The 14105-nt window shown below is 45.0% G+C and overlaps 1 protein-coding gene across 1 annotated transcript; it reads right to left on the reverse strand.

Moving 5' to 3' along the window:
• Positions 1 to 5969: 5969 nt before the first annotated feature.
• On the reverse strand, positions 5970 to 7672 carry LOC141777704 (tripartite motif-containing protein 16-like). Its single transcript, XM_074652220.1, has one exon. The coding sequence runs from the start codon at positions 7670 to 7672 to the stop codon at positions 6008 to 6010; it is 1665 nt and encodes a 554-aa protein (XP_074508321.1). The 3' UTR covers positions 5970 to 6007.
• Between the last annotated feature and the right edge of the window lie 6433 nt (positions 7673 to 14105).

The following is a 14105-nucleotide window of genomic DNA, read 5'->3' on the forward strand; positions in this document are numbered from 1 at the left end:
TTGAGAAAAACTGTAACAGCGACAGCTGTGGCTGTGAAATCAACGAAGCATTGCTCAAAACAGTGAGGCGACACACGTCAGCTAAAAGCACAATATCCCTCTATATTTCACCTGCTTGGCAGTAATGTTAGCTGAACAGACGAAGGTCTCTCCATGAATCAATGCTGATACTGTGTTTGCTTCTCCTGCCTCAGCGCAGGCTTCAGCAGCGGGGCTCCCCAGCGAGAAACTCGTATCCCTCCGCCCGCAGCCGGAGAGAGCAGGAAGACACCGGCAACCGGTCGGTAACGAGACGGTAACGTTTCTCTCTGCGAAGCCCCGTTACTTCCCAAGACACGGAAAACCTCTGTTGGTCTGGAGGAGCTGCAGCATTTATTTCTGCACAAACGTCCACTGTACATTCACTAGATATTCTCAGAGCTAAACTAACTCTTCTGCAGTGTGTAGTGAGCGTGCATTCACGTCTAGAGGTGGAGCGAGTACGCGAGAACGCGCGCGCTGTCTGAGTGAAGGCGAGCAGGCAGAGGAGACGAGTCAGCCGCCACACTCGAGCGCGCATATGCGAGCGCGCATGTGTGGCAACCCGCTACATTTATACGCTTAGAAAGTTACAAACAGTCCCTTTAAGTGTATCTTTAACATTATCATGTTTCATGAAAGAAATAAACTGACAGAGAGGTGTATACATACTGCCACTTATGCGCACAGGTGTGCACGCACGCATACACGTGCTGTTATGTCCACAAAAACAGGTTATAAACTAACACCGTGTCCTAACTGGATGAGAGCGTCCGACTATCGCGCTGCATCGCGCATCTGACGCTCTCTGTCCTTCTCTGCAACTCTGCACTTCTGTTACATCATGTAAACAAACCAGGAACATATCAGCTGTGAGCTCCAGATCAGACTGGAGCTGAAGACATAAGCACCTCAAAGATGGGTTAGTAGTACTTAATAATATGTTATCTTCCTACAGTCGTACCTTTTTTTTTTTCTATCAGAAAACACACGTTTTATTTGTGATATTTACTGGAAATAACATACGATATGACCAAGAGCAAGTAGGTTGTTGTCTAGTAATCTTCTCCAGCCAGCTGCCACCTTATTTTGGTTTCTGTTTTGAAATGAGGAGGTACTGGAGGCTACAGATAACTCCTCAGGCACGCCCTGCGTCTTGCTCGTGCCAGGGTCAAAATGTGCACACACGGGTACCGAGATAAAGTAAACAGGGAGTTAAACAACACATTAATCTAACAGTCTGACTGATTTCTTCATAACTATAATTTAAGTTAATAAAGACTAAATGTGGATGTTTCACTCAGCAGTTGTTGTCCCTGCTCAGCCTGCTGTAGTGTAACATTAGTCTGTTGTTTTATTCCACATTACTGAACAGAATAATCCAAACAGGTAGAAAAAAGTAAGATGTGAGAGGAGCACAGGAAGCTTTATACTCTCTTGGTCCTAATTGTGTTTTAATGCACCGGGTTTGTAGGTCTACTTTCTCTCATTTTTTCTATTGAGCTCGATAAAAAAATAAAATAAAAACAAACACGCAAACGGAGCGGATCAAAACGAGGCTTCTTACTGAAATATTGTAGTGACGGTTCATATTTCACAGAGTTTCCATAGTTGTATCTTTACGCTGTGTGTTCGTGTTTTATTTGAACCATTAGTGAGGTGTCTGTTATATTTTTTGACAGGTAGCTCGTAACAAAGTTTCACTAGTGAACTTTATTACATATAACTGCGAGCGTCCATGCCTGTGCTGAAAGTGTCAGTAATCAAGTTAATATTTTCATTTACATCCAGGACAACTGACCCGGTTTGTCGGCTCATTTTATCTAAACTAATCAGCCGTTCCTCTCAATATGAGTGACAGGAAAAAATAGGAACCGTGTATCCGATAGAAGTTCAGACAAAACGTCGCTGTGCAGCACCGTGTTGTTCGCAGCCAGTTAGGACACTCCAATAGAAAACAATGTAATCAAGCCCAAGTACATGTCCTAGTTGTTTCCTAAATGCAAAACTATCACTGTTTTGTGCTTTATTTTGCATTGCAGTGTTAAGTCCTTCCATTACCAAACTGAATGACTTCATTTGACTTATAGCCTAGCTGTTATTTCAGTTTAGTTTTTTGTCAGGCGAGAATTCAGCTGAGGGGGCACAGTGACCTTTTTGGACGCTGGGTACGGTAACCTGACCGTGCAGTTGAGGTCACAGATTTCTTGCCTGGTGCAGACTGCTATGAAGATTATGGGGGTCAAAACCCACCCTACCCTCCAGATGCTTTATGAGCAGTCTGTCATCAGACAGGCACAGAAAACTGTGTCAGACCCAACTCACATCTTACATCAGGAGTACCAACTTTTACCTTCCGGCAGGAGATATAGAGTCCCACGGAGCAGATTGAACCGTTACAAACATTGATTCTTGCCGATGTCGATTAAACCTCTCAACAATTCATAATATAAAGCTGCAGTGCAATATGTTAAATAGGGACAGTGCAATATGTTAAATAGGGACAGTGCAATATGTTAAATAGGGACAGTGCAATATGTTGCATCTGTGTAATATTGGGGTATTGTATGTGCAATATGGGCAAGACGGTAGACGGTGCAGTGCACTACCTCGGTGCAATACCTGCCATGGTGTGTGTGATAGTATGTGCCGTTATGTACGTGGACTGTGTTTGTGTTGAAACATCCGTTTCTGTGAAACTGTTTCCCTGTCTTGTGTGGAATCGTTTATTATTGGTGTTGATGTTGTTTTAATTTAGTGTTTGTAACTGCAGTTGGACAGAGTCCAGGAAAAATGTCCCAACGGGGACAATAAAAGTATATCTCATCTCATCTCATCTCATCTCATCTCATCTCATCTCATCTCATCTCATCTCATCATGAAGGCAAGGAGATGAAGTTTTGACCCTGAAGTGACCATGCTCCTTTTATTTGGTTTTTATGTTTTTCTCAGGTTAAAAGCTTTTAAAAAGTGCCCTTTAAAGATAAAGAGGTAAATAAAATCATGCCTGTGATCTTCTGACATCTGATGTCATTAGCTTGAACTCACCTTAGAAATCATCAAGAGTCATAAAATCAGTTTTCTGCAACGTTTTGGAATATTAACGCGGTTTGCTGTCCTTCACACCATGCAACGTCTTCTCCTAGAGGTCAAGAGGTCAGACGATCTCCATTAAGCTCACTGCAGTGTCTGAACTACTGTCCATCAGTCACATGTTCTACAGAAATCTCTGGATCAAAATGAGCATTCACAGTAATGACAGCGATGACGAGGTTCAGGACCGCTAGTTCAGCATCTGACTGTGATATGGCTCAGTGTCCTGATGACATTCATGTCCTTCAGACTAACAGCTAGATGTGAAAGCTTGGCTTGGACTTTGACTGAATGAGTTCAGGCTGTCAGATTGGTGGATTAACATCCTCAGACCACTTTAAAACTGAGCACTCCTGACCTCTTGTGGTCCAAGTCGGCGCTTTCTGAGAGAATCTCCACGTGTTCAGCAGTCAATATGTGGAGACAGAAGCACTTTCAAACGCAAGAAATGATCACAGGAAAAGTATTTCACATTATTTTCGTAGATAGTACCACCTGCTGACCAGCAGTCATTCCCAAGCTGCTGCTCTGCTGAGCATTACTCAATCACAATATCATCTGATACTGTTTAATGACAGCAGCCGTACTGTGTGATGGGCTACGCTGACATTTAAAATGAGTGATCACAGGAGGCAACAACAGCTTTTCTTACTGCCACACAGCCCTCACTGGGCCGCTCTATCCCCAAGAGCTCTGTTTGGGGTGAGACAAACGGCGGCCTAGTGAGGACGGAGCCCCAAACTGAGAGACAAATATGCACTTGTGAATTTGTACGGGTTCATTTGGACAAAGACTTCTCTATATACACTATTCAGGACACTCAGACAGAAGACAGTGTGGGGTAGTCCAGAACTTAAACAGTACAGTAAAGCCACCTCTACACACAACAAACAGAGAAATCCATCTGAGAATAACTAATAATAATCAATGTTAGATATGAATAATGTTGTGGGATTATTCCTTATTTCATGGGATATTTATCATAAACAGACTAAGCATTGGAATAGTGATTTAGAGGTTGAATACCATGAACACCAAATCAGTTTGGATCCAGTGTGATTTCACAACAAACTGTGTTCTTTGACTGGTTAAAAACAGCTGACTGACAACAGGGAGTTATCAAACTAAACCGTCCTGAAATATTTAAATATGCTTCATGATAACTTTCTCACATATTTAACTTTGAAGCATTTGTGACAAAACGGTTCAATTTCAGGACGTCATCCTGATCCAAAGCAGCCTGGAGCTTTGTATGATACCCTGGAAAAAAGACAAGCAAAGACTTAGTTCATTCTTGTTTATTGATTATGGAAACCTTCAGTTTGTTCACACATCCCATCAGTAAAGTCTGCTAAATGACTCTTGTTCAATGATTTCACGTACAGATTCATTTTCATCCACACAATCAGTTTGTTTGAGCAGAATCTCAGCGATGTAACAGAGAATAATGATTTCCTTATTGATTATGATCATGATAATTACAGTTTCATTAAACATCTTAGGATCTCGTTTGTACGTCGATCTGGACGACAACATTTAGTCTGCCCAACAAATAAATGTGATTCTAGATATCTTTACAAAAAGTGGTGAGAACAGAATATCTATGATCAGAAATAAATCACTAGACCTTCCTTTAAGACCCGTGCAGTGGAAGAGAAACAACAACACACACACACACACACACACACACACACACACACACAGACACACACACACACACACACACACACACACATATATATATACAAATATTCATCAGACATTTAGAGCACAGAGAAGTTTACAAAGTAGAGCCCATAATGTTTGATTGACAGCTGATCTCTGTGCAGTGAAGACATGAAAAGAACAAGACTCAGTCTAAAGCGAGTATCTGTCTGGACCGTATCTGGTCAGGATGTGAATTTGTGGCTCAATTGTTACACAAATAATCAGTGGTCATGTCTATCATGTTTTATGAACAGGTTTTTCCACTTATATCTTAATGTTTGATTGAAAGACAACTTATAATGATCAAATTGCATTCAGTAATAGTAAATGTTGACATTTACTAGTCAGTATATTATACATTTTATACAAGGTGTAAATGTATCATCATGACATACAGTCTGCAGGTTACAAGTATTTCAGCTTGTTATTAAAGCATGTGTATCAAAAGCATTCATCATATAAGTGGTGTGTAACAATATATACATACTTACAAAGTTGACGTCATCACTGATGTTGTTGCTGCCGTGTTTATTCCTAGATGGAGTGTTGATGGAGCAGCTACAATGTTAGCATAGCCTGGCACTGATCGATCCGGACTCCGTTCAGAAAACAAGCATTTTAAAAGTTGTTTGCTTGCTGTGTTGCGGACAGACCCGACAAAGCATGAATTCACTCTTTTTACAAATCAACATCATAATGTCGTTATTTCGGCATCATTTTGATCCGTTTATTGATATTAAATCACAGCACAGTGTGTTTATTTTGGGTTCATACCGCAGTAGCGACGTGTGGCTTGCTAATGTGCTTCCTGCTTGGTGTGAATGCACGGTGGTAACACAATACGAAGCACAACGTAACGTAACTTAAACTACTATAAACAATAGCACATGCACAACAACAGCACGATGTAATGATTCAATGAACCGCTGACACAATCCCCAGAAAACATAAACACTGAACTGTTCTCCAGCTTTTCATTTAGAAAGAGCAACAACCAATGAGGAACCTGCAACAGTCGCTGATGAATCCTGTAACTTCATCACTCAGTCAGTCAGTCAGTGACACACTTTAGTGTTTGTAGGGCTGGTCCTCTGCGGTCCAGACACAAATCAGCTCTGCAGCAACAATGATGGACACCAGAGAAGTTTAAGAGTTAAAACACTGAATTTAACCCTTAAATGACTTCTGTCTATTTCAGTTTACACAACTCAGCAGTGTCATCATAATCAGGAAGCCAAAGTCCAGCATAGAGAGGCTCAGTGAATGTGGTCTGGACTCTGTGGAGGAGAGTCATGGTTTCAGAGACGCTGTAGAAGGACAGAATACCTGCACTGTGATCCAGGTACACTCCTACTCTGGAGGACTGAGGACCTGAGACGGGGGTTTTGACTTTGTTGTACCGAAAGCTATAACTGTTTTGGTTACAAACTAACGCCCAAGATTTATCATTGTTTCCAAACACACGTTCATTCCCCCACCCTGCTCTGCTGATACTCTTGTATGCGACTGCTACATTAACTCCCCCTCTCCTCTCCACCTCCCAGTAACAACGTCCAGTCAGACTCTCTCTACTCAGGACCTGACCACATCCAGTGAATCTGTCTGGGTGACTAGAATAAGACTGATGTTGACTCGTTAATGTTGCTTTTCTGTTCCCCTCAGATAATAACAGCTGTGTGTTTGCTGTGTTTGGATCCAGTGTGATTTCTCGTGAATATTGTAAGAATCCAGCTCTGGTCTTGGGCTCTGGTTGTGACAGTAAAACATCCACTTCAGTCCCTGTCTGTGAGACGTTTGTCCATTTCTCTCTCAGAACGTCCTGTAGTTTATCTCTGACTTCTGACACAGCCGCCGTCACGTCCTCAAAGTAGCTCAGAGGACGGATATTGATGCTGGATGTAGATTCAGTGAGTGGTGACAGTGAGGGGTAGTTAAGAAGAAACTGGTTGTGATCCTCTGTGTGTGACAGCAGCTTCATCTCAGCGTCTCTCCTCTTCAGCTCAGTGATCTCCTGCTCCAGCTTCTCCTGAAGCTCTTTGACTCGACTCACTTCACTTTTCTGCTGGGATCTGACCTGCTGCTTCACATCACAGCTTCTTTTCTCCATGAGACGGATCAGCTCGGTGAAGATCTTCTCACTGTCCTCCACTGTTTTATCAGCAGAGCGATTGACAGCCTCCACCTCCTGTTGGAGCAGCTTCACATCTTTCTCTCTGTCCTGGATCCTCTGCTGGATGTTGAGTCGACTCACCTCCAGCTCTCTCTGCCTCTCGGTCCTTTCTGCTGCAGCTGAGACGGTGTCGTGGCCTTTATGTTCATCCACAGAGCAGAGATAACAGATACACTGCTGATCAGTACGACAGAACATCTTCATCACCTCGTCGTGACGAGAGCAGATGTTCTCCTGGAGCTTCTTGGAGGGCTCCACCAGCTTGTGTTTCTTGAACGGAGCTGAGTCATAATGACGCTGGAGGTGTTTCTCACAGTAAGAGGCCAGACACGCCAGACAGGACTTGAAGGCTTTCAGTTTCCTCCCAGTGCAGACATCACAGGCCACATCTTCAGGTCCAGCATAGCAGTGATCAGCAGGAGCAGCTTGGAGTCCAGTCTTCTTCAGTTCCTCCACTAAAACTGCTAACATGGTGTTTTTCAGCAGGACAGGCCTCGGTGTGAAGGTCTGCCTACACTGAGGGCAGCTGTAGATCTTCTTCTCATCCTCTCCATCCCAGAAGCTTTTAATACAGTTCATGCAGTAGCTGTGTCCACAGGTAGTAGTCACCGGATCCTTCAGTAGATCCAGACAGATCGAACAAGAGAATGACTCTCTCTCCAGCTGAACTCCTTTCTGCGCCATTTCACCTCTCAGTAGCAACGACTGTCTGAGTTTCAATTCCTGAGAACCGACACTAGTTTGAGCTCTGATGTAATCATCATGTGTTATGTTGGTTACACCCACCTTCAAACTGTCGATCTGAAGGGGAGGGAACAAGGAAATAAGAGGACCGAGTTATCAAGCTGTGATTCATTCCAGGACGAGGAGCAGCACGACTGACTACGTCCCAAATCACATACTTTTCCTTTTTACTTCTAGTACACTGCAGCTGCCCTTACAAAGTACGTACTGTAAGTCTCCTAGGCAACTAGTGTAGTAATAATAATAATAATTTATATAACACTTGTCAAACTTAAGTACAAAGTTCTTTCCAGATTAAAAGATTTACAGAAAAGAAATGAAAAAATAAATCTAAATCTCATGTAACAGCGGGGCAGCTAAGCTGAAATATTCATAACAACTGTGCATTTTGCGATTAAAGCAACAAATTAGGCACAGATGTAGGGTTACATGTCACGAAAAGATATAGATATCGGGGCGCTGCCAATTCGGCCCCTGACGGACGCGGCAGCCACTTTCCTAAATGGCCGCAAAATAGGTTTTCCAAAACGTTGCAGAAAACTGATTTTACGACTCTTGATGATTTCCAAGGTGCGTTCAAGCTGATGAGATCAGATGTCAGAAGATCACAGAAATAATTTTTTCACCTCCTCATTTTTTAAGGGTACTTTTTAAAAGCTTTTAACCTGAGAAAAACATGAAAACCAAATAAAAGGAGCATGGTCACTTCAGGGTCAAACTTCACCCCCGTGCCTTCATGGTAGAATGACGACCAATAAAGCAGTAAAACTGACGGAGATAACGCTGGATACTTTTATTGGTTGCCAGTAACCTCTAATCACAGTTAAAGTGATGCTGAACTTTGGGTTGTATTGCTAGCAGTAAAACTGACAGAGATAACGTTGGGTGAAGTTCAGAGATTGCGGTATCTTCTAGTCACAGATGACATGAGAGCTTTTTAGTTGGAGTAAGCACTTCAGGTTCATATGACGATGTTTTATTTTTGCAATGGCCTTCAAATCTGAGTAAAGGAGCTGATATTTGTCCGGTCTCTAACCTGTGACCAAGCTGACTTGGTTGAACTTATAAGGAAACTTAGATCAGTCTCCTGTTGAAATACAGGGTTAAAGAGACACACAAGCTTCTCCACCACGGCAAGGTGCCAACTCCAGTAGGATTCATATTTTTTGTTTTATTTTTTTGATATGCAATAGCACTTTAAAAACATGTATATACTATTGTATAACAGCAAACGCTGGCCGGGTTACGGCATGATACAAGAACTGAGGAAGCGGGTTGCTGGAGGCAAAGTTTGACCAAAAGAAATCCAATTAAATATTCCATTGCCATACTCCAGCACATTGTTTACACTTTGGGATCCACAAATTTGAATGTTTTGGACGTGATTAAAGTGCGCACGTTGTTGGTTTGCTTGGTTTTGCGGAGCGTTTCAGACGGAGGGAGAATACAGGTATATTCAGGCAGGCAGTATGAAAAATAATGTCGCATTGTCAGGGAAAACATAGGGTGGTTCCCCTGAATGTTTGTGAATGAGGGGATAGATGGACTGGTACCACGGGACATTTTAGAACATTTTCATATTTTTCGTAGGTCTTGTGCTGATCAGCCACCACACTCTAAGAAAAAACATCTGAAGAAAAACAGAAAATGTCCTGGAAGAAAATTACCAGGGGTCTCTTTTATAAAACAGTGCGTAGGATCCATACAAAAAATGTACGTGTGCACAAAAGCCTAAAAATGGCGTGCGGCAAAAAAAAATCAGACTTATAAAACTGTGCGTACGCACACCTGCACGCAATGTTCCCTTTATAAATCACAGTCCACCTGGAAATGTGCGCACGTGGATCCGCCTCATATTCCGCCCTCTACACGCCCACATTCAACCATAAATGGTCGATGCAAAGCACCTCATGAATGTTTCTGCATGTGAATGAGCCTGTTGATCAGTGGTTCTTTACGGTGAATCACGGCGACTCCCGAGAGGAAGACAGAGAAAAGGAGTTTTTCTGACACAGAGATGGAGGTGTTTGTAGGTGAGGAGGTCTCTGAACACTCGTTCCCTCCTGATTCTCTCATTCACGTCACGTAGTCCTCACAGTGACGGTATATCCACCAGCACCATGCAGCATGTTCCGAGTCTCACCGCTGTGTTTATATCTTTACAGCAATCAAACTGATCCATTCACTTAAAATGATCAAGACAATCAGTAATATCCCTGTCGCGGGGTTCTACGTCAAAAACTCCGTGCAACATAAAAACACTGGCGTAGTCGGAAAACGTTGTATTCATCCCCTTTTTATTCTGCCGGCCTCCCAAAGTGCAATCATTGTGGCTATTTACAAAAAGTGCAAAATAGAAAATAAGCTTTGTACAAAACAGTAAATAGTACGGAAAATCAAATTCCTTACTAACTCCTTGAGTTCTTTCAGAACAGGCAAAAACAATCCAACTACAATCTATATTTTACCTTCCTGAGTGTCTGAGTGTGACCTTCTCTGTCAATACTTCCAGACCAGACTCCCTCAGGTGGCCAAGATGACCCCCTTTTATACCAATAGCCCCTCCCCTGGGCGTATTCTTTACACAGAAATAACAATTAACATCATCTTTCATCATAACAGATCTCCATAGTCCCTTCAACCCAGGCATATCCCACATATAAATGATATATCTCTGTCTAAACATTCCCCCCCCAACCAAAACAAGTTAATTTGCAACATAATCACAATTTCAAAGTTTAAACATATTTAAACTGATCACATGCTCTCAAAACGCGCGAGGGCACCCTTTATAACGGGGGGATTTGTTACGGCCCTGTTTGCTCGTCAATCCCATGAATGGGACATGGCAGGATGGACAGGCAGCGTTTCAGCAACTGGTGAGTGAAAATAATGTTTGTGTAATGTATGCGTATAGGAAATAGCAGAACAACCAAGTGTGCACCTTTGGTCGCACTACTGATAAACAGTTTAGGGGAGAGGGATATGTCGCGATGTGTTTAACTACGGAGTGAATCAGGAAGGGAGCGGAGAAATGTTTGGCGTGTGTGTGTGTGTGTCTGCGGCGCAGCGGAGAAATGTTGGTGTGGGTGGCCTGAGGTGATGTGTGTGCGCTGCCCACAGTCAGTGACGGCTACTCCGTCACATCATCCCCCTCCTCCCGGAGGTTGGCGATGTGCGGCAACCTGGAAAGGTAATCTGCCACCACATTGGCCTTGCCGGATCGATGTCGGATGGAGAACTTGAAGGGCTGCAGTGAGAGGTACCATCGAGTCAGGCGGCTGTTGTGATCCTTCATGGTGTTTATCCAGGTGAGAGCCCGATGGTCAGTTTCCAGGTCAAACTCTCGGCCAAGCAAGTAGTAACGTAGGCTATCCAGTGCCCACTTGATGGCCAGGCCCTCTTTTTCCACAGTGGAATACCTGGTCTCACGTGGCTGCATCTTGCGGCTGAGGTACAAAATCGGGTGTTCGTCCCCAGGGTCCCCTTGGGCCAGGACTGCTCCAAGGCCGACTGCCGATGCGTCCACCTGTACCAGAAATCTTTTGTTGAAGTCTGGACTCTTGAGGACGGGAGAAGAACACAAGTGTTTTTTCAAGGTGCTGAAGGCTGTTTCACAGTCATCTGACCAAGTTACTGGGTTCCTGTGTTCGTTGCGGGTCAAAGCTGTGAGTGGGGCTGCAATGGTCGCGAACTGTGGCACGAATCGCCTGTACCACCCAATCAATCCCAGGAAGGACCGTACCTCCTTCTTGGTCCGTGGTCGAGGGCAGTTCTGGATAGCTTCCACCTTATCCACTTGTGGCCGTACCTCCCCTCGTCCCAACTGGTAACCAAGGTACCGTGTCTCCTCTCGCGCCCACTCACACTTGGAAAGGTTGAGTGTCAGCCCAGCCTTCTGGATCCTTCCCAGAACAAGTGATAGATGTTGGACATGCTCTACCCAGGTGTTGCTGAAGATCACCACATCATCCAGGTATGCAGCGCTGCAGTTGTCACAACCCTGGAGTACTCTGTTCATCAGTCTCTGGAAGGTGGCTGGTGCTCCGTGTAGTCCAAATGGCATCACTGTAAACTGGTAGAGTCCAGCTGGGGTTCGGAACGCCGTGTAGGGTCTGCTTGTCTCCTCCAGTGGCACCTGCCAATATCCCTTGCAGAGATCAAGGGTGGTGATGTACTTTGCAGCTCCGATCTTCTCCAGCAAGTCCTCGATTCTTGGCATGGGATAGGCGTCAAACTCTGAGATGGCATTGATCTTCCTGAAATCAATGCATATTCGGAGGGAGCCATCCTTCTTGAAGACGATGACCACTGGACTACACCACTCTGCGTTGGATGGTTCAATCACTCCAAGTTTCAACATCTCCTCCACCTCCTGCTGCAGTCTTCCCACCAGCTGCTGCGGAATACGGTAGGGACGTTGACGAATTGGTCGTCCATCTTTGAGGCGAATGACATGCTCCACTAGCGTTGTCTTCCCTGGGCTGGCAGCAAATAAGGACGGCGTCATCTTGAAGACCTGTAGGAGCCGTGCAACTTGTCCTGGTTCAAGATGTGCCAACACAGGATCAGCTGGTGTAGTAAGGGTCTCCAGTCCCATCTCCACCTCTTCTTCCCTGTCGACCTTCCTTACCATCAGAACCTCCCCTGGTACCTGGATCAACCGGTCCTTCCACTCTTTCAAGAGATTCACATGGTAGGTCTGCTTGGGTTTCTTCTTGTCTGGGTGATGGACCTCGTAAGTGACCGGACCCATTTTTCGGGTGATGAGGTACGGCCCTTGCCATTTTGCTAGGAGCTTGCTGTTGGATGAAGGGAGAAGCAGCAAAACCTTTTGGCCAGGCTGGAACTCACGGTGCCGGGCCTGTTGGTCATACCAGGTCTTTTGGCTTTTCTGGGCCTCCCGCAGGTTAACCTCTGCCTCCTCCTGGTACCTTGACAGCCGATCCCTCATCTCCAGCACAAACTGCACCACCCCTCTGTCGTCTTGCGAGGTGGAAGGTGTCTCCCATCCTTTGCGGAGCAGATCCAAGGGTCCCTGTACCTCCCAGCCATAAAGCAGCTCGAATGGGGAGAAACCAGTTGATGCCTGGGGAACTTCACGATAGGCGAAGAGCAGGAATGGCAGCCAACGGTCCCAGTCCTTGCCAGTATCATCCACGAACTTCCGCAGCATATTCTTCAATGTCTGGTTGAACCTTTCAACCAGACCATCAGTCTGTGGGTGGTATGGCGTAGTTTTGATTGCTGAGATGCCCAGCTGCTTTTGGAAGAGCTGCATCAACCTGGAGGTGAAGTTCGTTCCCTGATCCGTCAGGATCTCATCAGGTATTCCCACTCTGGAGAACAGTTGCACCAACGCACGCAGCACAGCAGGAGCGGTGATCGTGCGCAGGGGAAAAGCCTCTGGGAAACGAGTAGCATAGTCACACACCACCAATATGTACTCATGTCCACCACTGCTTTTCACCAACGGGCCCACAATATCCATGGCAATCCTGCGGAATGGAGTGGAGATAACAGGTAGTGGCTGCAGAAAAGCTCGGTCAGACTTGCGGGCAATGCATGTTTTTTGACATGTTGGGCATGTGGCACAATATTTCTGAATGTCTGTGTACATGGAGGGCCAATAAAAGCGTGAACTGATGCGCAGATATGTTTTGTTGCGGCCAAGGTGTCCAGACCATGGGAGTGTGTGTGCTAGGTGCATGACGAGTGACCTACAGTTAGCAGGAACTACTAGGCGTTTATGGTCATTCTCAACAGTGTACAACACATCCTTTTCCACAATAAACCTTTCCCTTCCCACACAATCTCCCTTTGCTCCCTCCCCCACCTTAGCAAACAAATGTTTCAAAGTTGTATCCCCCCTCTGTAGCACAGAAATATCATCAGGTACTGCCCACATTTCATTTGACAGTGTACTCTTTGTTTTGGGCTCTGCTGACTTCAGCTGCTTCTCAAAGCGGCGTTGGCGACAGGATTTTCTTGGGCCCTTGGTGCCACCATCGAACAGACTACTGTCAAAGTCTGGGAAAGGATGAGCACAAGGTTCCTCTTTTTTTAGCCCCTGAGTGCCACCCTCACACAGACCACGGTGAAGGTCTGGGAGCGGTTGGACCCCAGCTTTCGCCTGGGCACGAGTGATCACAGGACAAGAAACAGTGACATTAACTTCCCCCCTCTGCCCAGTGTCAGTTTCCACTGGCCTGTTCTCCTGCAGCAAGTCCAGAAGTACAGGTAAGTCCCAACCCAGGAGGGCAGCAACAGGTAACTTTGCAACCACCCCAACAGTCAACAAGTAAGACTGTTCATCAATGGTAACAGTTAATTCAGCTGTGGGATAAGGATGCTTATCCCCATGAACACATAG

Source organism: Sebastes fasciatus, chromosome 1 (assembly GCF_043250625.1).
Source record: "Sebastes fasciatus isolate fSebFas1 chromosome 1, fSebFas1.pri, whole genome shotgun sequence".
In the NCBI taxonomy this organism is placed as follows: Eukaryota; Metazoa; Chordata; class Actinopteri; order Perciformes; family Sebastidae; genus Sebastes; species Sebastes fasciatus.

Bases quoted from the DNA above. Each gene is read 5' to 3' on its own strand.
- LOC141777704 (XM_074652220.1), bottom strand. From the start codon at position 7,672: ATGGCGCAGAAAGGAGTTCAGCTGGAGAGAGAGTCATTCTCTTGTTCG.